This window comes from Ranitomeya variabilis, chromosome 4 (assembly GCF_051348905.1).
Source record: "Ranitomeya variabilis isolate aRanVar5 chromosome 4, aRanVar5.hap1, whole genome shotgun sequence".
In the NCBI taxonomy this organism is placed as follows: Eukaryota; Metazoa; Chordata; class Amphibia; order Anura; family Dendrobatidae; genus Ranitomeya; species Ranitomeya variabilis.
This window is the reverse complement of record NC_135235.1, coordinates 717,255,342-717,278,508: the sequence shown is the minus strand read 5'-3', so window position 1 is coordinate 717,278,508 and position 23,167 is coordinate 717,255,342. Positions and strand designations below refer to the sequence as shown.

The window sequence follows — 23,167 nt, the reverse complement described above, 5'->3', positions numbered from 1 at the left end:
CTGTGTGTGACTTTTACAATATTTGTTTCAGGGTGAAGATCTGACCCCTATTAATACTGCAGAGACCTATGTGATGGGTGATGAGCGGTGTAAAGAGGAGATTCCCACATATGACTACCCAGGTGAGTAGAAACTACTAAATGCAGAGAAGTCACAGATTCTTCTCAGTCACCAGCTGTGGCTGATTTATCGATAGTTTGTTCTGTCGTATCACAATCGTGTGATCCCCATTTTGCCTATAGACCACAACATTCTGCTCTATTTGGAAATATTGAAATTGCTTTGTGAAATTAAATCCTTTTCTATAGAACTTATAACCTGGAGTATCCACCTACCCCCCTGTGATTAGTAGTCACTGACCATTACCTGCCCAGATCTGTAAACTACAAAGCCAAATAACGTAGAATGTGCTAACAAGTAAGAAAATCACTTGAAGAAAAATATTATAATGGGCCTGTAAGAGAAAGCGGAGGGTAATGATGCTGCTGGATTCCTAGAATCCTGATATCTTATTGGATGAATTTACCTTCTCCTCTTCTGTGCTGCTGAGTGTTCTCATATGGTCCCTACAAGACCAGGTCCAGTCTTTCTGGCCAAACTTTGCTTTAATGAGCAACAACATTAAATGTGCAGTCACGGCCAAGTGTGAATTTCTGTACAATAACAACAGAGTTTCCCTTTATCATGACTTTTCAATTTCTTTAAAACCAACTAACTTCAAGGAGGATTATGATAAACTACACACAAAATATTACACTTGTCCCATGATATATCTCTAAACTGTACATGGCTGATGGCTGTAAAATACATTTATTTATGCCTGCAGAAGATGTTGGCATGGCTCGAGCCTTGGTTTCATGGATTCACTCCACGTCATAAATTTCAATTTGTTTTAAATCCTAAAGAATTCAGATTACTGCACAATCTCTCCTGAAATGGGGAGCACTAATACTTTCTCTTCTCTTACCTTTGACTATCTAATATTTCTTCTTGAAACTCATCTGACAGAAAATTATGATAATTTAGATTGCCAAGAACCACCAATCCCCATACTGTAACTGCTCCAGAGAGGTTTCACCTCTGATCACTCATTTTTTACTAATGAAGTTTGTTGAGTTTGATCATTTCAGTAGATGTGTTATTGTCTATAGTCACAGATTTTGACTACAGTAATTAGTTCCCAAAATATCCAGTTCCTGCAGCCAGTTTTATGTTTCTAATCAGGGTCCATTTTTCAAATCTGACGTGTGTCACTTCATGTGGTGATAATTTTAGAATTCTTCACAAAATATAAGCCCAAATTTTTTCACTTTCACAAAGGGTAATATCAAACAGATCGACCTCACACATTATTTTACAACTTCTCTTGTATCTGACAATTCCCTATATATAGTTGTACATTACTGTCTGGGCACATTTCAGGGTTGAGAAGGGAAAGCGTGCCATTTAGCTATTTGAATCCAGATCTTACTGGAATAGCTTGCAGACACAATGTATTAGGAGCAGTGTTTGTGGCCACCTATCAGCTCAAAAGATGGCCACCACAAACAGGCTTGGCGCTATCTACTCCATCTTCCTGATCCCAGGGATTGTCTTGCTCATTACCCTTTAACACCTCTACATGGATCTGGACTTACATAGAGACCCACCTGGCTTGGCCCACAGTGTTGCCTGCTGTTCGGTGGTGTGAAATGGGAAGAACAATAGTCAGGTAGCTGGGTCAGAACCAGTAAGGCAGAGAAAATACAAAATCAGAAGACATAAGAGTAGTCAGCAAACAGGCCTGGATCACAACAGGAAACCGATACATAAGCCATGATTGAAAATAGAGGACTGAACCAGAGAAGAACAAGGCTGTATCTGGCAGCTTCCTTCAATATGCTTCGAGCTTTCATAGAATATGGTGCTAACCAATTGGCTGTATAAGGGAGTGGATTACTTCAGCTGGACAACACATACACCCATACTGCCAGACTAGAAGGTACTACTTGTCCCAGGCCCCCTTGTCTTAGTGGCTGAATCGAGCCTTTGTGATCCAGAGCTTCTGGTACCAACGTCTACTCCATTTCTAGCCCGGACAGCCATATGAATAAGGACACGCCTGCTGACATCATAGGGGCAGATCCTAGAAGAGATGTGACACACCATCTGCAGAAGCCCTAATATGAGAAAATTTCAGAAAATCAGAGCTGTAGGAATCCCCATAAAAAGACTCCATTTTGGAAATTATAACCCTCAGAGAACTAATCTATTGGAATAGTGGCAATTTTTGATTCCATAGGCAATTTCTGGAAATTAGCACACAGTGGATGTAGGAGAAAAAAAATGGCAAATGTGCCATTACCCGACACATAGTGCCCTGATTGTGCTCCAGGAGACACACACACGGTAAATTAAGTGGGTTCTTCTCACTATAGTAATGCCAAATACATTTGGTTTGGGCATACTGAAAGGCTCAGAGGTGAGGGGGAAATTTGACTTTGGGAGAGTGGTTATTGCTGGATTGGTTAAGGAAGCCATGTTAATTTTTAAGAGCCTTTGAGCCACTAATAATGTGGAAACCTCCTGTTTTTCCACTGACAGATGATGGACCTGAGCGGGGACTTGTTTTTTGTTAGATGAATAAAAGTTTTATTGGTATTAGGTTCGTCAACATAATGTTTCTGTGCGGCTTTTTGTTCCATATTTTGGAGGCAGAATGAACAAACAGTTGAACACCGCTCCACTGGTTCATCCTATGATATTTTCTATTAGACTGTGAGCTGTCATTGTCTTGGTGAAGAATTCAATGTTTTTGCATAACTTGCCATTTTTAGAGACAGTTGAAGTAGAAATGGTAAATGTCATTCAAGATATTTTATTCAAAAATAATAACTGGTTTATATCTTGGCAGATGACTGTACCAGGAGATCAGAGGAACAGCTGACATCTTTAATTATTAGATCAGATGATTTTGAGATCCCACTGGATACAATTGAAGTTAATGCCATTACTCCAGATATAGCATCATCCTTTCACAGCAAAGAATTATCATCTGATCCTTTGAAACAGGTCCTGTGTTCTGATTCATTGGCAACAGCTAAGGAAAATCAAAGTCACAAAATAAGCATTAAAAACGGAAAAACTCCTAAATCAAAGAAGCCATTTTCATGTCCAGAATATGGAAACAGTTTTCCCATCGAAAAGTCTTTTCTTAAACATCCAAAAATTCACACAGTGGAGAAAAGATTTTCTTGTTCCAAGTGTGGAAAATGTTTTAAAGATAAATCCCATCTTGTTATACACCAAAGAAGTCACACAGGGGAGAAGCCTTTTTCCTGTCCAGAATGTGGGAAATGTTATAAGCAGAAATCAGCTTTGGTTACGCACCAGAGAACCCACACAGGGGTGAAACCTTTTTCATGTTCAGAATGTGGCAAATGTTTTAACGAGAATTCAGTTTTGGTTACACACCAGAGAACCCACACAGGGGAGAAGCCTTTTTCTTGTTCAGAATGTGGGAAATGTTTTAACCAGAAATGTAATTTTGTTATACACCAGAGAACCCACACAGGGGAGAAGCCTTTTTCCTGTTCAGAATGTGGGAAATGTTTTAACTTGAAATCAGTTTTGATTAAGCACCAGAGAAACCACACAGGGGAGAAGCCTTTTTCTTGTTCAGAATGTGGGGAATGTTTTAAACAGAAATCAGTTTTGGTTACGCACCAGAGAAACCACACAGGGGAGAAGCCTTTTTCTTGTTCAGAATGTGAGAAATGTTTTAAACACAAATCGACTTTGGTTACGCACCAGAGAACCCACACAGGGGAGAAGCCTTTTTCCTGTCCAGAATGTGGGAAATGTTATAAGCAGAAATCAGCTTTGGTTACGCACCAGAGAACCCACACAGGGGTGAAACCTTTTTCATGTTCAGAATGTGTCAAATGTTTTAACGAGAATTCAGTTTTGGTTACACACCAGAGAACCCACACAGGGGAGAAGCCTTTTTCTTGTTCAGAATGTGGGAAATGTTTTAAACAGAAATCGGCTTTGGTTACGCACCAGAGAACCCACACAGGGGAGAAGCCTTTTTCCTGTCCAGAATGTGGGAAATGTTATAAGCAGAAATCAGCTTTGGTTACGCACCAGAGAACCCACACAGGGGTGAAACCTTTTTCATGTTCAGAATGTGTCAAATGTTTTAACGAGAATTCAGTTTTGGTTACACACCAGAGAACCCACACAGGGGAGAAGCCTTTTTCTTGTTCAGAATGTGGGAAATGTTTTAAACAGAAATCGGCTTTGGTTACGCACTAGAGAACCCACACAGTTGTAAAACCTTTTTCATGTTCAGAATGTGGCAAATGTTTTAATCAGAAATCAGCTTTGTTTAACCACCAGAGAAGTCACACAGGAGAGAAGCCTTTTTCCTGTCCAGAATGTAGGAAATGTTTTAAAAACAAATGTAATTTTGTTATACACCAAAAAATCCACACAGGGGAAGACTTTTTCATGTTCATAATGTAGGAAATGTTTTACACTAAAATCAACTCTTTAACATCAGAGAAATCACAAAGGATTCATGTTAAGAATGTTGGAAATGTTTTAACTGAAAATTGTATTTCTTAAAGGGGTTGTCCATTACTAGGACAACACTTTGTCATCCCTCATGTTTGTCCTCTTTCAAATAAAAACACTCATACTCATTTTGCATGCCTGCGCTGTTCAAGGGTCTTAGCAGTCACGTTCCCGGGGCTCATGTGAGGTTGTTACATAACACAAGCCCAGCGCGGAATAAGCACTGGCTTCACTGTTCCTGCAGGCCACATGTATGTTTTTAACTTTTTACAAATACTGGATTAAATAAGACAACATTTGATTTTTTATGGAAATCAACTGGTGCTCTTTTTTTCTTTTTTGCCTGCATTTACAAGTGGACTCCAGCGACATTGAACCTGGCACCCGTGGTCCTGTGATACTCCTCTGGTGAGCACTGTGAAAATCCTTTTTCCCGTTTTCCCATGCTGATTGATTCACTGTTCCTGCCTTCAGATGTATTTAACATCAAAAGGAAGCCAAGGCTGCAGCTGCTCTCTGGCTTACTCTTATTGTTTGATGTGTCCAAAGAGTGAAGATAGTGAACCAAGTTTAAGAATGCACTTGCTTTCAAAAAGCATTTGGAATTCTACTAGTCTTTTCCCTATGTTTTCTATGATCTTTAAATACATTTTCCCTGCATGTTTCAACCAAGAAAGAAAAAAAGAATATATATTTTAACTTTGAAAAAATAAAGATTTCATAACTTTAAACATGTCTTGGAATTGTAGAGTAGAAGCTGGATAAATCTTTTCCATTCCAGTGAGAAGGGTTTGTCCAAGTAGTGGATATCCCCTTTAAACATCAAAAATCTCACACAGAGAGAAACCATTATCATACCTACAGTAGAGTGTGAAAAATAAATTACTAGAAAATCATATTTTGTTGACCATCAAAAATAACTCAGATGGGGCGTGGCTAAGACACTGAAGAGAGCAGACGTGCAGCACTGAGCTCTCCCCGTCGTTTTCACAAACATCGGGTTCCTGCCTAGTAAACGGCAGGTTATTGTCTCAGTTTGGCTGGAGGAGACACCAGGGAGCCGACAGGAAGGATTTGAGTTAGCACTTGTCCCGCAAAACGGCACACATGCAGAGCTGAGGCAGCGGCTCGCTGTATGCGCTCGGAGTCGACAGACATCTGCTATGCACGGTCAGTGACTCACCTGCAGGTCGATTCCCGGATGAGTTGAAGGCATCGAGGGGGCTGAGGAGAGCGCCTGTGGGCTGGGTGCTGAGGCCTTGATCCCCTGGAGACGCGGGACCGCTGGTGGCAGGAACTGACCTGAGGTGTGGGGGCCATCTTGGGATTTCTCTGGTACGTGGAGAAGACATTGGAGTTGGAGGAGAGACACGAGGAGGAGGCAGGCAGGAGATCCTGAGACAGCTGTGGAAGATAGCTGGCTAGCTGCAGCAGAAGTACGGGGGTTTACAGACTAATGAAGGTAAATAACTTCCCCTCTTCCCCCTTCCCTCATTGTTTGGAGTGATTTCCTGGGGCAAGCTGGAGACACTTGGCCAGTGTGATAAAACTCTATGCACTTGCAGGCTGCAGGGCGCTGATGCCATCTAGTGTTTTGTTTGAGAATTGCACCCATTGCACATAATTATGCTGCTAAATTGAGTAGGAACATGACTTTGTAACCCTCTTACTATTAATATCCGAACCTCTAACGCTATCCTATCAATTCATACTGAATAACCAGTCATAAGACTTATTCTCATAGTGCATACATAATTTGGGGAAAGCATTATGAGTCCTAATAAATCACAATCTGCAGCTGTCAAGCTGAGGAGCTACGCCAGGGGAAAGAATTTGATGACAATTCAGAAACCTTTAAATAAATTGTCTCAAGGAGAGACATCAATGTCACAAGAACCAGAGGATATGGATTCAGAACCCACTCTGAAACAGGAATCCGCACAACTGCTAACTGCCATTCAAAGCAGCACAGCTTCCCTGACTGGGAAAATTGAAGAAGTTAAAACTGATTTGGGACTCCTCCGCAATGACATGTCAAATCTGGGAAAGAAAGTTCAACAGGTGGAGGACAGAATCTCGAATCTGGAGGACCAAATGGTGCTCTGGCCAGAGCGTATCCGAGTGACAGAACATAAAATGGAAATGTGCTTACAAAGAAATTATGACTTTGTGGAAAAATGGATACGTGATCTATTTCTGGGAGCCACCTTCTCTGCTGCATATGGGGTGGAGAGGACACACCGGGTGGTTTCCGGATTTTTCAGCTGATTTGCAGAAACGGAGAGCTTCATTTATATCAACTAAGAGATGCCTGAAAAGTTCCAATGTGATTTATTCAATGGCGTACCCAGCCAGGCTAATGGTGGTAGATGGTGAGAGGGTAATTTTCTTTCGGAATCCAGCGGAAGCAGAGTGAATTTCCGGGAGACAAAGGCGCCAGAGATAGTAATGAAAATCCATATTAATCTAAAGAGTTTATTGTATTAACACTGAATTTTAGATGGAGATTTTTAACCTGATACCAGCACGTTACTGTTTAAAAATTATTTGATGATAGTTATATCTGCATCTGTGTGCGGATATTAGAGTGACCAATTGAAATATCTCTCTCACTATTGAGACAGAGTCTATTCTTACATCGACTTGTTGAAATGTTAATAAACTGGTTAACTAAAAGATGTTTTACCTCCCCTGAATATATTAGCCAGCAGTATAGGGAAGGGGTGGGATTCATGTTCTGATTTGATACCTCCGCATGTTAATACTTTTAGGAAAGGCGGATGGAGATTATTAAGAATCCGAAATGGGATGGCGGCAAGATACCCATTTCTGCTGGTGCTATCGTCTTGATCCCTGGCCCAAAAACTCAGTTGCCCTCTAGGTTCACCAAAAACTGGGTTGGTCAGACCAACAATTCTGTAGAAGCCTTTTATAATTTTTTTAAGAGGTATGCATTGAATATAATTGTTATTAGTGGTTCAGATAGAAAATAAAATAAGCATTTTCTTATGCCTATACTTAAGTTTTGGAAACTTTATAGGCATATCCAGTTGTATTTCTATGGCCAATATTTGTCAATGGTTGACTGTAAGCATTGTACCTATACTTCATCGTCCAAGAGAGGTCTGCAAATAAAAATGTAAACACTTTGGAAGGGAATAGTATCCTATATCAAAATTCAATATGGAGTCTTTATGGCATCACTTAAATTCCTTTCATGGAACATTAGGTGGCTGGGAAATGCCAGAAAATGGAATATGGTATTCCCCAGGTACGTAAATTGCAGGCACAGATAATATGCCTTCAGAAAACCCACTTAACACCAGACTCTATATCCAAAATGAATAAACCTTGGATACAATAGCAAAAACACGCCACACACTTCCTATTCTAGAGGGGTAGTCACTATTGTGCATAAGTCACTCATATGGTTGGTTCAATTGGTAAAAAAAGGCCTGGAGGGCAGATTTATTTTTATATACTGTAAGGAGCAAATGGCCGTGTAATCAATGGGAAGGTATGTGTCACAGGGATGGCTGCTCCTGTGATCTAACCCGGAGTATTTAACTTTAGTGCACGTGAGCACTTAGATGTTGTTTAGTGCTCCTGGGACCGGGTGGCGGGTAGCTGTGAGAGATAGGTGGGTCTGGCTACCCACATACCTCACCTGTGGGTATGGTTACAGCCTACATAATGAAGGCTGTTGTTTGCACATGGTCTGTGTCTTGGGAGATAGAAGGCCTCCTGTGTGTGTGGCTCCAGACCGAGCCTGCCTGCTGGACATTACACCAGCCTGTGTGCCCACAGGCCTGAGGGATCAGAGACCCAGGCTAAGTGCATTTTGTGTTGTTTTGCATGCTCTGAAGGCCGTTTACCTTTTGTTGTGCTTAGGGGTTCATGAAGCAAATAAACCCGCACGGATTTTCTTTTAAAGAAACGTACCTCATGTCTTCCTCCTGCTGCATCTGAGTAGCTACGATCTCTACAATTGCTGCTACACTGCGGCATCGGTCCAGGAGGTACCTGGGAGGATTTCAGCAGGTGCTTGCTGTGGATCAGTGGGTCCACAAACTCCAGGTGGCTTGTTTTGGATCGGCAGGTCCATGAACTCCCGGCGGCTTGCTGTGGATTGGCTGGTCCATGAAATCTGCAGAGCAGAACCTGGCAGAGCTGTGCAGAGAGGTGCAGAGCCTTGTGGAACCATGCAGAGCAATGCAGAGAGGCGCAGAGCTTTACAGAGCAGTGCAGAGCCTCGCTTTGCGGAGCCATGCAGAGCCTTGCGGAGCAGTGCAGATGCAGCGCCCCAGAGACCTGGTCGTTGCAGTAACGTCGCTCTGCCACTAAGGGGAGTGATGGTATGTCTGATTGCACTAAAGGAGTTCACCTGACCAGGTATCACAGTCACACATTACACTTCACACTCTGGCCACCAGGGGGAGCCAAGGGTTCTATGTATTAGGCCACTCCTCACACTTGGGTAAAACTGGGGGCTGAATAGGAAGTTAGGGAGAAGCTGACTGGGTTTTGCCCAGGCAACACCTAGTGAGAGAAGAATTCAGGGGGGGTCCCTGTCAGGGGTGGGATCCTGACAGTGGCCTAGCGAAAAGGACAGATCGTTATGGATCCGCGCCTGCTCAACATTGCGGCGGCATCCTAAGAAAGGACAAGAAGCGAGGTTTATTGTGGAGAAGTGAGAAACGAGATCACAGCAAAAAGGTGGGAGAACCATCTGGGGGACGGAGAGAAAGAACATAAGAAACATACACGACAGTTGTGAGGACTATCCCGAGGTTCTCAGCAGGGAAGTACTACAACACCCAGGCACTAGTAGGTAGGCACTGATTTCCACCTGCAAAGGGAACTCTGGATGTGCCTTCAGACCGGCCGGTCTCAGCCAGGCCTGTTAGCAGTGCTCTGGATTGCGGATCCCGAAGCCTTCAGTAAAGAGGTAAAGAGACTGCAACCCTGTGTCCTCGTTATTTCAACGCACCACCACCTTTAATTGGACGCCCCTTAGCAGGGTCATGGACCGGGTCAGGCCACCGTGACAACCCCAAGACCGAGACAGAGAGGCCCGGTACCGAGTACTCCAGGGCCCTGCGTCTGGGAGCGCTCCAAACTTGGCGTCACGAACAGGATCTACTTAAGCCTGAAGAATCAGGTCATGTGTGCCTTGGAACTGTGATTGAATTGTGCTTGAACCGTGATTTATTGCAAAGACTGTGTATTGCTATTGCCACCAAAAGTTCCCGCCAAAACCGCCGCCATTACAGCGCCAAGAGGAGCGCAGGAGAAGAAGAAGGCCGAGGAGCGGGCGTACACAAGCTGAAGAGCTCGAAAGACAATGGCCGCCCAGTCTAAATATTACTGTGTCCTGAGGACGTATCCGTCAGCAGCTGAAACCCGCCTCCTGATCTTCTATGGGGGGCGGAGACCGAAGAAACAAAACTATGACTCAGATGAGGTGGGACTGAAGACCAGAGAATTCCTGCAGAAAAGAAAGGCCCCGCACTGGCCCCCGTCACCGGAGGACTATGCCGACATGCCCCCGCTGGAGGATTTGGACCCATGGGAGCTGCCGGGGGGGCATCCCATGCCTGAACGGTCCCCAGTCCGTACACCTCCCTCAGGAGAGTGGAGTGGCACCGGAGGAGTTACCTCAAGCGTAAGTTCTCAGTGCCGCGACCCCCGGGGAGGACGCCTCACCCCCGCACCTGATCCAGTCACTACCGCGACCATTGACGCCCTGATGGCCCCGCCGCCTGGCCCTGAATTACCGAGGGGGCACGACCTCGGGCCCTTCCCTTGGGGAGAATATCGGAACCACCTAATCGCGGAGTTCCAGCGGGAAGTGGAGCGGGAAGTGGAGTGGGAAGTGGAGCGGGAAGTGCGAGGTGAGCTGCTGGATGGCTCCTTGCCGAAATGGGGCATTGTGATTGTCTACCAGCCCCAGGAGGGGAAAGGCTTCGTCCAAGAAATTGGAGCGGCCCTGAGAGTCCGCATCACCCGGGACGAGGTGGAACCCTGCCTGTGTGGAGACGGCGCCAAGTCCCTCTTGAGGCCGGGAGATGTGGTGACGTATCGCCGGCATCTAAAGGGAAGAGGTTGGTGGGCCCGGGATATGCAGTGCTGTACAGCCGTCCTGGCGGTATCCAGAACCGAGGGGGAGGAGCTTGCCGCTGAAGCGGCTGCAGCAGCCTCTGCCGCTGCCAGCGTTATCCACCGGCCCACGCAGACACTCATCGCAGTGCACGACCTGGTCGTGCAGAAGGCTCAAACTCATGGAGTGTACCTGGCACCGGGAGTAGACTTGGAGTCAAGCCTGCCTGGGCCACAGAGGGCCACCTGTCAGGTAAAGCCCCGGTGGAGGCTGCCAGAACCGGAGTAAGCCTTAAAGCCATAAAACTGTAAATAGTTCATTTAACTGTTTGTCTCCGTGTTGCTGCTAATACCCGACCAGTGTTATTCTTAAAGGGATCCCTTTGTTTACCCGGGATCCCTATTGTTTTTGCTTTTTGGTTTTCTGCTTTTTGTTCATCACTGTTTTAAAGACTGCCGAATCATGGACGGTGAATGGTTCACAAACTGATGCTGTAAATAGTTCACACCTTCTTAAAGGTGCCCTCTACTGGTTTTACAAGAAAAGGAGCTTTTGAAGAGACTGTTCCTGGAAACAGCGCCGGAGTTCCTGCTGTAAACGGACTCGCAACTTGAGAGTTGCACTACCTCAGAGACTTGGTGTTCCTCTTAAAGGGGATGTTCACATCTTGCACTTAAGTATAATGTTACTTTGAAAATGTTGAATAGTAGTAGATAGTGTGTAGTTACTTAAAATAGAACATGTTTAATGATGTTATTAGAGATTGAGGACAGGAAAGAATTGAAAGCCGAATTTCAAAGAAAGTGAACCCATAGGGGTTAGTGAGTCCTCCTGGAAACCATAGAGAGATGGTTGATTGACCTTATACTGTGAATAAAGAAGAATTAAGCTTGCAAAAGAGAAGAGGCAGTAGGCCCGGACAAGTAGCCAGGCGGTCCTGCATGTTCAGAATCAGAGAGTAAAGAAAATATTGCATTTAGAAAAGAAAAAGACAAAGTTAATTTATATTTTAGAGCTCATAGTAAGACTTTAGTGGGTTCAGCCTATACGCCCTTAAAGGAAAAGTTAAATTATTGTTCCAGAATTTGCACTTAATAGGTAGAATACCTGGCTGGGTAAAGATGGCTATTTATAGTTAGTCATTTAATAAGTGTTATTTAAAAACTTTAAATATGTTTCTGTTTGTAAAGTTCAAGTGTCCTCACCTCCCATAAAGGGAAGTACTGTTAAATTTACTTGTTCATTGCATTTCAAAATTTTGTATGTCTTTTGCTAACATGTATTGTTGTTCTTCTTCCCAGTCCGGGAGTACTGGATTTAACCGGGGGGGGGGGGGGGGAGTGCAGTGCCCCAGAGACCTGGTCATTGCAGTAATGTCGCTCTGCCACTAAGGGGAGTGATGGTACCTCTGATTGCATTAAAGGAGTTCACCTGACCAGGTATCACAGTCACACATTACACTTCACACTCTGGCCACCAGGGGGAGCAAAGGGTTCTATGTATTAGGCCACTCCTCACACTTGGGTAAAACTAGGGGCTGGATAGGAAGTTATGGAGAAGCTGACTGGGTTTTGCCCAGGCAACACCTAGTGAGAGAAGAGGTTGCTTGGGAAGATTCAGGGGGGGTCCCTGTCAGGGGTGGGATCCTGACAGTGGCCTAGTGAACAGGACAGATCGTTATGGAGCCGCGCCTGCTCAACATTGCGGCGGCATCCTAAGAAAAGACAAGAAGCGAGGTTTATTGTGGAGAAGTGAGAAACGAGATCACAGCAAAAAGGCGAGAGAAGCAGTAGGAGTCGTGCCCCGAGATCGGCAACATCCCACTGAGGCGTGTGGCCGGAACGCCGAGGAAGTATTGAGCTCCACGCATTACTTCAAACAGCGGCAGGACAGTTGATTATAGGTTGGCTGTCTCACCTAATTCACTTAATGAAGACATCGGAGGCAAATTGTGGGAGAGGGGCATCTCTAGGGTCCCTATAAAATAGCTCCAGGCCTACTCCGTCATACGGGTGCGTCCTATCCATATCATCTGTGGTACGGAGAGAAAGAACATAAGAAACATACATGACAGTTGTGAGGACTATCCCGAGGTGCTCAGCAGGGAAGTACTACAACACCCAGGCGCTAGTAGGTAGGCACTGATTTCCACCTGCAAAGGGAACTCTGGATGTGCCTTCAGACTGGCTGGTCTCAGCCAGCCCTGTTAGCAGTGCTCTGGATTGCGGATCCCGAAGCCTTCAGTATAGGCCATCGACTACACTGGGACCAGGGGATGGCAGCCTGGACCAGTTGACAGCTCCATTAGTTCCAGCCAGTGGGCCCTGGGTTAACTGTACTAAACCCATGGTGTTTGAAGAGGGACCCACAGTGGCGGACATGATAGTGCTCCAAGGAGAAATCCCCATTATAACCTGGCGGGAGCACTGTAGATATCAGGAAAAGCAGGAGATGCAGCAGTCCCAGGCATAAGAGGAAGTAGAGAGTTAACTAAATGTTGCTAAGAGTTTAAAATGACTGCTAAAGTTTAAAGTTCGTTTGTTTAAAGAGACACTGAGGCCATGGACAGTGAATGGTCCACAAACTTTCAAGTAAATAGTTGGCACCTCCATAGGTGCTTTCTACTGGTTTTATATATGACCAAAGAAGAGACCGTTCATTATTTACAGTGAAGAAACTGTTTATTAATGTTTACCTTAAAGAGTGTATTTGTCTTAGGGTACTGTCACACAGTGCAATTTTGATCGCTACGACGGCACGATTCGTGACGTTGCAGCGTCGTATAATTATCGCTCCAGCGTCGTATACTGCGGTCACACGTTGCAATACACTGCGCTGGAGCGATAATTTCATGACGTATTTGCGATGTAGAAGCCGTTGGTTACTGTGCGCACATCGTATACAACCTGTGTCACACGATGCAATCATGCCGCCACAGCGGGACACTAGACGACGAAAGAAAGTTTCAAACGATCTGCTACGACGTACGATTCTCAGCGGGGATCCGGATCGCAGGAGCGTGTCAGACACAACGATATCGTAACGATATCGCTAGAACGTCACGAATCGTGCCGTTGTAGCGATCAAAATTGCACTGTGTGACAGTACCCTTAAAGTGACCTGAAGAAAACAGTTTGGCGTGGCCGAAGACAAGGTCTGGATGTTAGGCCTTGTAGCCCACCCAAAACCTACGTTTGGGGTTTATGACTGTTCCATTAAAAATTTACCGTTTATTAATGAATACAATGAAAACCCAAACAAAACACTAAATTAATTTCAATTTTAAAATGCCACCAGGCCACTCAAAAGTTGACCTACTTATACCTAACAAGGTAGTGATACAGGATAGGGTGTGGGTGCATTTACTTCACCCTAGTCACCCCTATTTGAACTCTACCTGCCAGCAGAGGTTGACACCCTCTTGGACGCAATATGGCGCCCCTGCTCCTCTGCAGCTCATCCTGATAGACCTAGAATTCCCCTTAATAACTTATAGTGTTGAACTCAATCTCAAAACAAAAACACTACAAAAACATCACCTCCAATCAGCTGGAATCTGTAAACCAGTCTAAAGAGCAGTCAGGGGACTATAAACTGGGATGATTGGCAAATTATTACCAGTTTCAGCAACCAACAAAATTCACTGTCAGGTGCAAATAACCAATATTGATACTCTGGCGCTCCTAAGGGGTTAATGGGGAAATCATATTTTGATACCAATTGCTCACCCTCATAAATCCCTGGAGAAGTACCCTACCTACCAGCGGAGATTGGCACCCTCTTGGACTCCTTGTTGCGCCCCCGCTCCTCGGCGGCTACCCTGGGAGCCCTGAAAGTCCCTTAACTTGTAGTATTGAACTCAGTCTCAAAACAAAAACAATACAGAAAAATCACTTCAGATCAGCTGGAATCTGTAAACCAGTCTAACGAGCAGACCAACAATTAGGGGACTATGAATTGGGACGATTGACAATTTATTACCAGTATCAGCCACCAACAAAATTCACTGCCAAGTATAAATAACTAATATTGATAGTCTAACGCTCTTAATGGATCTTGATCAGCTAGAAAAAACTGTAATAAAGAATCATAGTGCAACATATTCAGAAAAATATGATTATCTCAGTGAGGTCTCCAGTTATGAGAACCAAAGCGAAATATAATCATCGAAAATCAATGGACATAAACTCTCTGTATAGTGCAAACATATCCTTTCAGGATAGGTCCTAGTCCCTCAATAATATATGACTGGGTGTTAAATAAACCTTAAATTGAAAGCACCCTAACTAAAACTATATCTGAGATCGCATGTCCATCATAATTGAGGTCTTTAACAGCATGCCTATATAAGTGCAACCCTAATGGAGCACATCCAAGATAGTTATTGCAACATGCCCTTAACAAAGAAAATATCCTAAATCCATATACAAGGGATAAACATTTCTTGCACTATGCCTAAAGTAGGTCAACAGATACGATAATAAAACCCAGTCAATACTGGCAAACTTATCTGTACTTATATCTTAAAAACATCAACCTCGCCTCGCCTCGTTTGCCTCCCATGATACAGTTTCTCAGGAGGCATATGGGATAATCTGTGTATATCTATAACATCAGCGATAAATGCAGCGCCTGGTTGCAGGTGTAGATACCTCCATGGCCAAGGTGCCTTACATAGGATGATGACTCTCCCACCGAAAAAGGGCATTCGTGGCTGTAGGCTTACGAAATAGCCTGGTGTCCAGCATACCATTGGGTTTTATAGTTATCTTAACATCCAGGAAGGCTAGTTCACACATATCACTTTCTGATGTAAACCTCAGACCAATGGGATTCACATTCAGTTACCGCACGAAACTATGGAATTCAGTTTCTGTCCCACTCTAAATGACGAAGACATCATCTATATACCGGTACCAAGCCAATATCTTATGAGACCACCATCCATCTGTTCCTGAAAAGACAATTGTTTCCTCCCACCAGCCCAGGAGGAGATGTGCGTACGATGACGCACAAGAGCAACCCATTGCAGTCCCCCTGAGCTGGTGGAAGTACTTGCCATCAAAAAGAAAATAGCTGTGGGTCAGGATGAATTCCATCAACTCCACCACCAGATTATACAGCCCTCGTTCTCAAATAATATTCTAGTGCCTTGAGACCCATTATAATAATAATAATAAATAATAATTTTTATTTATATACCGCCAACATATTCCGCAGCCCTTTACAACTTATAGAGGGGACTTGTACAGACAATAGACATTACAGCATAACAGAAATCACAGTTCAAAACAGATACCAATAGGAATGAGGGCCCTGCTCGCAAGCTTACAACCTATGAGGAAAAGGGGAGACACGAGAGGTGGATGGTAACAATTGCTTTAGTTATTTGGACCAGCCATAGTGTTAGGCTCGGGTGTTCATGTAAAGCTGCATGAACCAGTTAACAGCCTAAGTATGTAACAGTACAGACACAGACTGCTATTAACTGCATAAAGTGTATGAGAACATGATGCGAGGAACCTGAATTTTTTTTTTTATTGATAGGCCACCCAGGGATAGTTAAGTTAATGCATTGAGGCGGTAGGCCAGTCTGAACAAATGCATTTTTAGGTCACGCTTAAAACTGTGGGGATTGGGGATTAATCGTATTAACCTGGGTAGTGCATTCCAAAGAATCGGCGCAGCACGTGTAAAGTCTTGGAGACGGGAATGGGAGGTTCTGATTATTGAGGATGCTAACCTGAGGTCATTAGCGGAGCGGAGGGCACGCGTAGGGTGGTAGACTGAGACCAGAGAGGAGATGTAGGGTGGTGCAGAGCCATGTAGCGCTTTGTGGATGAGGGTAGTAGTTTTGTACTGGATTCTGGAGTGGATGGGTAGCCAGTGTAATGACTGGCACAAGGTAGAGGCATCGGTGTAACGGTTGGTGAGGAATATGATACTGGCAGCAGCATTCAGGACAGATTGGAGCGGGGAGAGTTTGGTAAGAGGGAGACCGATTAGTAGAGAGTTACAATAGTCCAAACGAGAATGAATAAGTGAAACGGTAAGAGTTTTTGCAGAGTCAAAAGTAAGAAAAGGGCAAATTCTAGAAATGTTTTTGAGATGCAGATAAGAAGAGTGAGCCAATGATCGGATGTGGGGGGTGAATGAAAGCTCGGAATCAAGGATGACCCCAAGGCAGCGGGCTTGTTGCTTGGGAGTAATGGTGGAACCACACACGGAGATGGCAATGTCAGGCAAAGGTAGGTTAGTAGAGGGAGAGAACACGAGGAGTTCAGTTTTTGACAGGTTCAGTTTCAGATAGAGGGAGGACATGATGTTAGAGACAGCGGTAAGACAATCACTAATGTTTTCTAAAAAGGTCGGCATGAAAGCAGGAGAAGAGGTGTATAATTGGGTGTCGTCAGCATAGAGATGGTACTGGAAACCAAATCTACTGATTGTTTGTCCAATAGGGGCAGTATACAAAGAGAAGAGGAGGGGGCCTAGGACTGATCCTTGAGGAACCCAAACAGTAAGGGGAAGGTGAGAGGAGGAGGAACCAGCAAAACATACAGTGAAGGATCGGTCAGAGAGATAGGAGGAGAACCAAGAGAGAACGGTGTCCTTTATGTGCGGGATACTGCTATAGAGGGCCTCAACATTTATTGAGCCCAGAATGGTCCCCTTCTCCACCAAAACCCCATCGATTTTTGAAAGTAAGTCTTACGTATATCGTACATAGGAGGGCAAAGATGTTACAAATGGACGCAAAACATTATCAATATATATACCCACATTCTGACTTAATGAGCCCACCCCAGACATTATAGGATGTCCTCTAAGAGGGGTAAGCCCCTTATGAACCTTTGGGAGGGCATAGAATGCGGAGACACACGTAAATAATACTCTAATTTGTAATGTACTTGTTTTGCATGATGAATAATAATAGGGGCCAAGAAGGGCATAATATACTGTACAAGTGAGGGAATTTGGATCCATGGCTGAGAATATGAGGGCAATATTGCTCGCTGGTTGTACCTTTGTGGATATGATGTCATTTGTCCTGGCACCATCAACCTGGGGGAATGTGTGGAACTCTAAGATGTGTGTCCGACAATATGATGGGGTAGGTGCTATGATATGGCACTTTTGCTGTGCAGGAGCCGCTGCTTTGGAGTTTGGTTGCACCTGCGCAGTTACACCATTGTTAAACTTGACAAGATTTGATAGGCTAGGTGCTAGGACTTAGCTTTCTTGCTGTGCAGGCACTGATGTTTTAATATCTAACTGCACCTGCGCAGCCTTACCACTGTTGAATCCAGGCGGATTTGATTATGAACCTGAGTGCATGACGCCTGCGCTGTGTGGCATCGTTTATAACACCATGAGAGTGGGGGCGAGCTGCGATCGCATGCTCTGTTGAGGATTTACCTGAGGGACCTCTAGTGTCTAGAATATGGACATGTGCAGTGCGGGAATGCCGTGCCTCTGGCACACGCGTCCTTAGTGAATAACTGTCACGATGTGACTGTCCTGGAGTGACACGACCTGGCGGGTGGTCGGTCACAAAATGGCGAAACACACAAGGGTACACCGGGGACACTGTAACAACGGTGGGCCTGTCGGTAGGGAACGGGGAATGGGCACCTCCTGCACTCACCTGAGGCTGTGCCCTGATCTTGCTACCGTCCCTATATGGGTTCTTTCAACTCGTCGCCGACCAGGATACCTAGTCACTCACTTACCCTGCTCTAATCCCTATGTAGGGAACTGGCAGGTGAGAGCACTGGTCCCACCGCTGCACTAATACAACACTGGGAAAGTAACAAACAACAAAGGGACAAAGAAACAATAACACCACACTTAGCTTTCTCTGCTGCCAGCAGCCACCGGGGAAAAACTGCATTAACCCCTGATGACCTGAAAGGAAAAAAGGTTTTAATCTGAAGGAAACCAGATCTGCCACAGATCCAAACATGGATCGTGACAATAACATAGAGGACCTCTTCTGTCTAGCATGTGGACATGCGCAGTTTGAGAATGGGGACAAATTGATAGTAAGTAGCCCTAAGGTTCTTATTATGTGTGTTTAACCTGGAATCAAATGTTTTGCCGTTTAGGTATTTAAAGGCACCTCGGCCATGGAGGTATCTACACCTGCAACCAGGCGCTGCATTTACCTCTGATGTTAATGATATGCACAGATTATCCCATATGCCTCCTAAGGAGCTGTATCATGGGAGGAAAACGAGGCGAGGCGAGGTTGATGTAATCAATCTATCTTGGATGTGCTCCATAAGGGTTGCTCTTATATAGGCATGCTGTTAAAGACTTTATTTATGATGGACATGCGATCTCAGATATAGCTTTAGTTAGGGTGCTTTCAACCTAAGGTTTATTTAACACCCAGCAATATATTATTGAGGGACTAGGACCTAGCCTGAACGGATATGTTTCCACTATACAGAGAGTTTATGTCCATTGATCTTCGATGATTATATTTCAGCTAATCTGAGGTAATTTTTCTGTAGTGTTTTTGTTTTGAGACTGAGTTCAATACTAGAAGTTGTTAAGGGACTTTAAGGGCTCTCAGGGTTATGCGCCGAGGAGCGGTGGAGCCACATTGCGTCCAAGAGAGTGCCAACCTCTGCTGGTAGGTAGGGTACTTCTCTAGGGATTCATGAGGGGGAGCAATAGCTATCAAATTATGATTGCCCCATTAACTCCTTAGGAGCACCAGACTATCAATATTGGTTATTTGCACCTGGCAGTGAATTTTGTTGGTGGATGATACTGGTAATAATTTGCCAATCGTCCCAGTTTATAGTCCCCTAATTATTGGACTGCTCTTTAGACTGGTTTACAGATTCCAGCTGATCTGAGGTGATTTTTTGTAGTGTTTTTGTTTTGAGATTGAGTTCAATACTATAAGTTTTTAAGGGACTTTTAGGGCTACAGGGTGAGCCGCCGAGGAGCGGGGGTGCCATATTGTGTCCAAGAGGGTGTCAACTTCCACTGGCAGGTAGGGTTCAAATAGGGGCGACTAGTGGAAGTAAATACACCCACACCCTATCCCGCATCACTACCTTGTTAGGTATAAGTAGGTCAACTTTTGAGTAGCCTGGTGTTTGAAATTGAAATCAATTTAGTGTTTGGTTTCGTTTTTGATTGTATTCAATAATAAACTTTAAATTTTTAATGGAACAGTCATAAACCCCCAATGTAGGTTTGGGCGGGCTACAAGGCGTAACATCTAGACCTTGTCTTCGGCCACGCCAAACGGTTTTCTTCAGGTCACTTTAAGACAAATACACTCTTTAAGATAAAAATTAATAAACAGTTTCTTCACTGTAAATAATGAAAGGTCTCTTCTTTGGTCATGTGTAAAACCAGTAGAAAGCACCTAAGGAGGTGACAACTATTTACAGGAAAGTTTGTGGACCATTCACTGTCCATGGTCTTAGTGTTTCTTTAAACAAACGAAATTTTAAACTTTAGCAGTCATTTTAAACTCTTAGCAACATTTAGTTAACTCTCTACTTCCTCTTATGCCTGCCCTGCCAGGGACTGCTGCCTCTCCTGCTTTTCCCGACGTCTAGAGTACTCCCGCCAGGTTATAATGGGGATTTCTCCTTGGAGTGCTATCAAGTCCGCTCCTGTGGGTCCCTCTTCAAACACCACGGGTTCGGTATAGGTAACCCAGGGCCCACTGACTGGAATTAACAGAGCTGTCATCTGGTCCAGGCTGCCATCCCCCTGGTCCCAGTGTAGTCAATGGCCTATCCCTCCGGGCCTTGGAGTTGGTGGGGTCGGTAAGGGGCCCACCAGGGTGTCGTCTAGTGCAGGGGTTGCAGCGGGACTTGAGGCCGAGGTACCCTCGGCGTACGGTGACATTTCACCAAGGGACCAAAAACCCTGATCGGATGTGTACAGCGGTGGGGGTGATTCGGGCCTAGCTGTTGGGCCTTCCGCCGCCAGGGTCAGGGTCGCCCCCCTTACCTTTTCTTCTGGAGCGCCAGATCTTCTTTCCTGCGCCGGGACGGAAAAGGTTGCTGGCGGTCATCCATTAAGGTACCCGAAGAAGGCCTCCTTCCACCCGGCCACAGCCTCCAGCTGCATCTGCACGAGCTGCCGGGTAAGTTCCTCCACTTCTTTCCACAGGAGGTCCGGATCCAAGATAGGTGGCTGGTACAGTTCTTGGGGTCGAGACTGGGGGAGTCCTCCTGCTCCACCCCACGCTCCGGTGCTCGCTCACCTCCCTCCGCCATGCTGCTTTCCGGTACTTCCTCCTCGGTCCGGTTTCCCACGGTTCCACTCCACCATGCCTGTCTTTGTGGGCAGTTCTTTTTCTTCTTCCTGCCATCCCAGACCAGGAGGTGGACTTCTCTCGCTGATGGGCATACTTCTCTCACATAGTAGAATTGATGAGGGGCGGTCATGGTTTTCATGCCTTTCCTCCAGGTGCTGCCCACAACAACACACCCTTCTCCTCCTGTGCACCACATGATGCTGTAATAGTGACAGTTTTGGTGGCACTTTACAGTCAAATAGTCTCACAGTTAAGCACAGTCTCTGAGGCCAACAAGACCCATTTCAAAGGGGTCGGTCCATCCTGTTCGTGATCAAGTTGGAACTCCCACCAGGGCTGTGGGGTACTCGGTATCGGGTCTGATACTTCAAGGAATGTGTCATGGCAGCATTTACCTGGTCCATGGCCCTGGGCACCCATGTTAAAGGAAAAGGTATTTAAAGGGGTTCGAGAAATAATAAAAATTTGTGACGCCACCTGTGGTACTGGGTCAAGGGTGACTGACGCTGCTTAAAGGTGTCCTCTGGGGTGATGTTATGGCAGCAGGGATGGTATGGCTTCCAACAGTGAAGCTGAGTCCCCAGGGCTCCCGATGTGTTTGGCAAGGATGGTGTAGTACCGGAAAATAAATGGAAGATGCCGGGTTGCAGTCTCTTTACTTTTTTTTATTCATGGTAGACAGCCACAGTCCAGGGTACCGGATCACAGATGCTGGTATGGTCCGGCCAGCTTGAAAGCGAATCTGGAATCCCCCTAGCCAGGTGGGGTTGGAAGCCTTCCTTCTAGCGCTGTGTTGCAGTCCCTTGCTGCCTTAGGCCTCACACAAGATCCTCACGTTTTCTCTCTGTCCCACTTTAGGTAGGACACTACCCGCATGACAGGTAACTCAAGCTTTTTTACAGGATCTCTATCACAACCCTGGCTCTATCTGCTATTGTATCTTCGGGTGTTAATGGTGGACAGGTGATTTGCAATCTGCTGTCCGCTGGTTTCTGCCATGGGGCATAGAGTTACCCCCACAACCTCGGTCTTCCGGCTACCGGTATCTGCGCTCAGCGTGGAGGAAGCTCAGTCGCAGCTTCTCTCCAGCTCTCAACTCTCCTTTGCTCCTTTTCCTCCTTCTTGCTCTCTACAGCTTGTTCCGTCCTTTTGTCTCTCCTTTCCAGGAGCTGCAGCACCTCACATGGCTGCATGGCCCCACAATTTATTCAAAGGAGCTGTAGATCTTCTCATCTGCACGGCCCTTTTCCTCTGTCTCTCTTACAGACTGACTACTTTCCCTCCAGCCAGAATATATCTATGGGAGCCACCCACAAACTGAATCAGAGCTCCCCCTTCTGGCCTAGAGTTAGAACATGTTGTATGTTTGTGAGTACCTAATAAAGGGATCTTTCCTCGCTTCCAAGCATGACATCACTTTCCCCGTGAGGAAAGCAATGCCACTGCAACAACCAGTAACCTAGGGTGTTACACATCTTCCTTCTGCTCTTCCCGCATTCTCTTCTGTGGGCGGTTACTTCTTCCTTGCTTCCCCATCCCAGAGTAGGAGGTGGACTTCTCGCATTCTCTTCTGTGGGCGGTTACTTCTTCCTTGCTTCCCCCATCCCAGAGTAGGAGGTGGACTTCTCTTGTTGATGGACAGATCTCTCGGACATAGTAGTATTGGTGAGGGGCGGCCATAACTTTTTGCTGTTTTTCCAAGCCCCGCCCATGACAACATTCCCAACTCCTCCTGCACGCCACATGGCGCTGCAATGGTGGTGTTAATGGCAGCAATTAACAGTTCAATGGTCTCTCAATAAATCACAGTCTCTGAAGTGCACAAGACCCAGTTTGCTGGGTCGGTTCAGCCTGTTCGTGACGCCAACTTTTGGAGTGCACCGCTAGGACCTAGGGGTACTCGGTACCGGGTCTGGTCGTCATTAAAGGGGTGGTCACGGTGGCAGCGAGCCGGTCTGTGGCCCTGGGTGTCCAAATTAAAGGAAAGGTCTTTAAAGGAGTTTTTAGGAATAAGAATGTTCATAACGCCACCTGTGGTATTCGGTCAGGGGTGACCAATGCTGCGTAAAGGGTTCCATTGGGGTAATGTTATGGCAGCAGGGATGGTATAGTAAGAAACAGAGGACACAAGGATGCAGTCTCTTTACCTCTTTACTGGTGTAAGGCAGCCTCAGTCCATGGCACCGTATCACAGGTGCTGGTATGGTCCAGCC

General features: G+C 45.4%; 1 protein-coding gene across 1 annotated transcript in view; it reads left to right on the top strand.

Moving 5' to 3' along the window:
- The window catches only part of LOC143766619 (uncharacterized), a 134,436-nt gene that overhangs the window by 80,338 nt on the left and 30,931 nt on the right, over positions 1-23,167 (top strand). Inside the window, exons 6-8 of the mRNA XM_077254426.1 lie at positions 32-122; positions 2,894-4,284; positions 14,876-14,880. Coding sequence (XP_077110541.1) covers positions 32-122; positions 2,894-4,284; positions 14,876-14,880 — 1,487 coding nt within the window. The remainder of the gene's footprint in view (positions 1-31; positions 123-2,893; positions 4,285-14,875; positions 14,881-23,167) is intronic.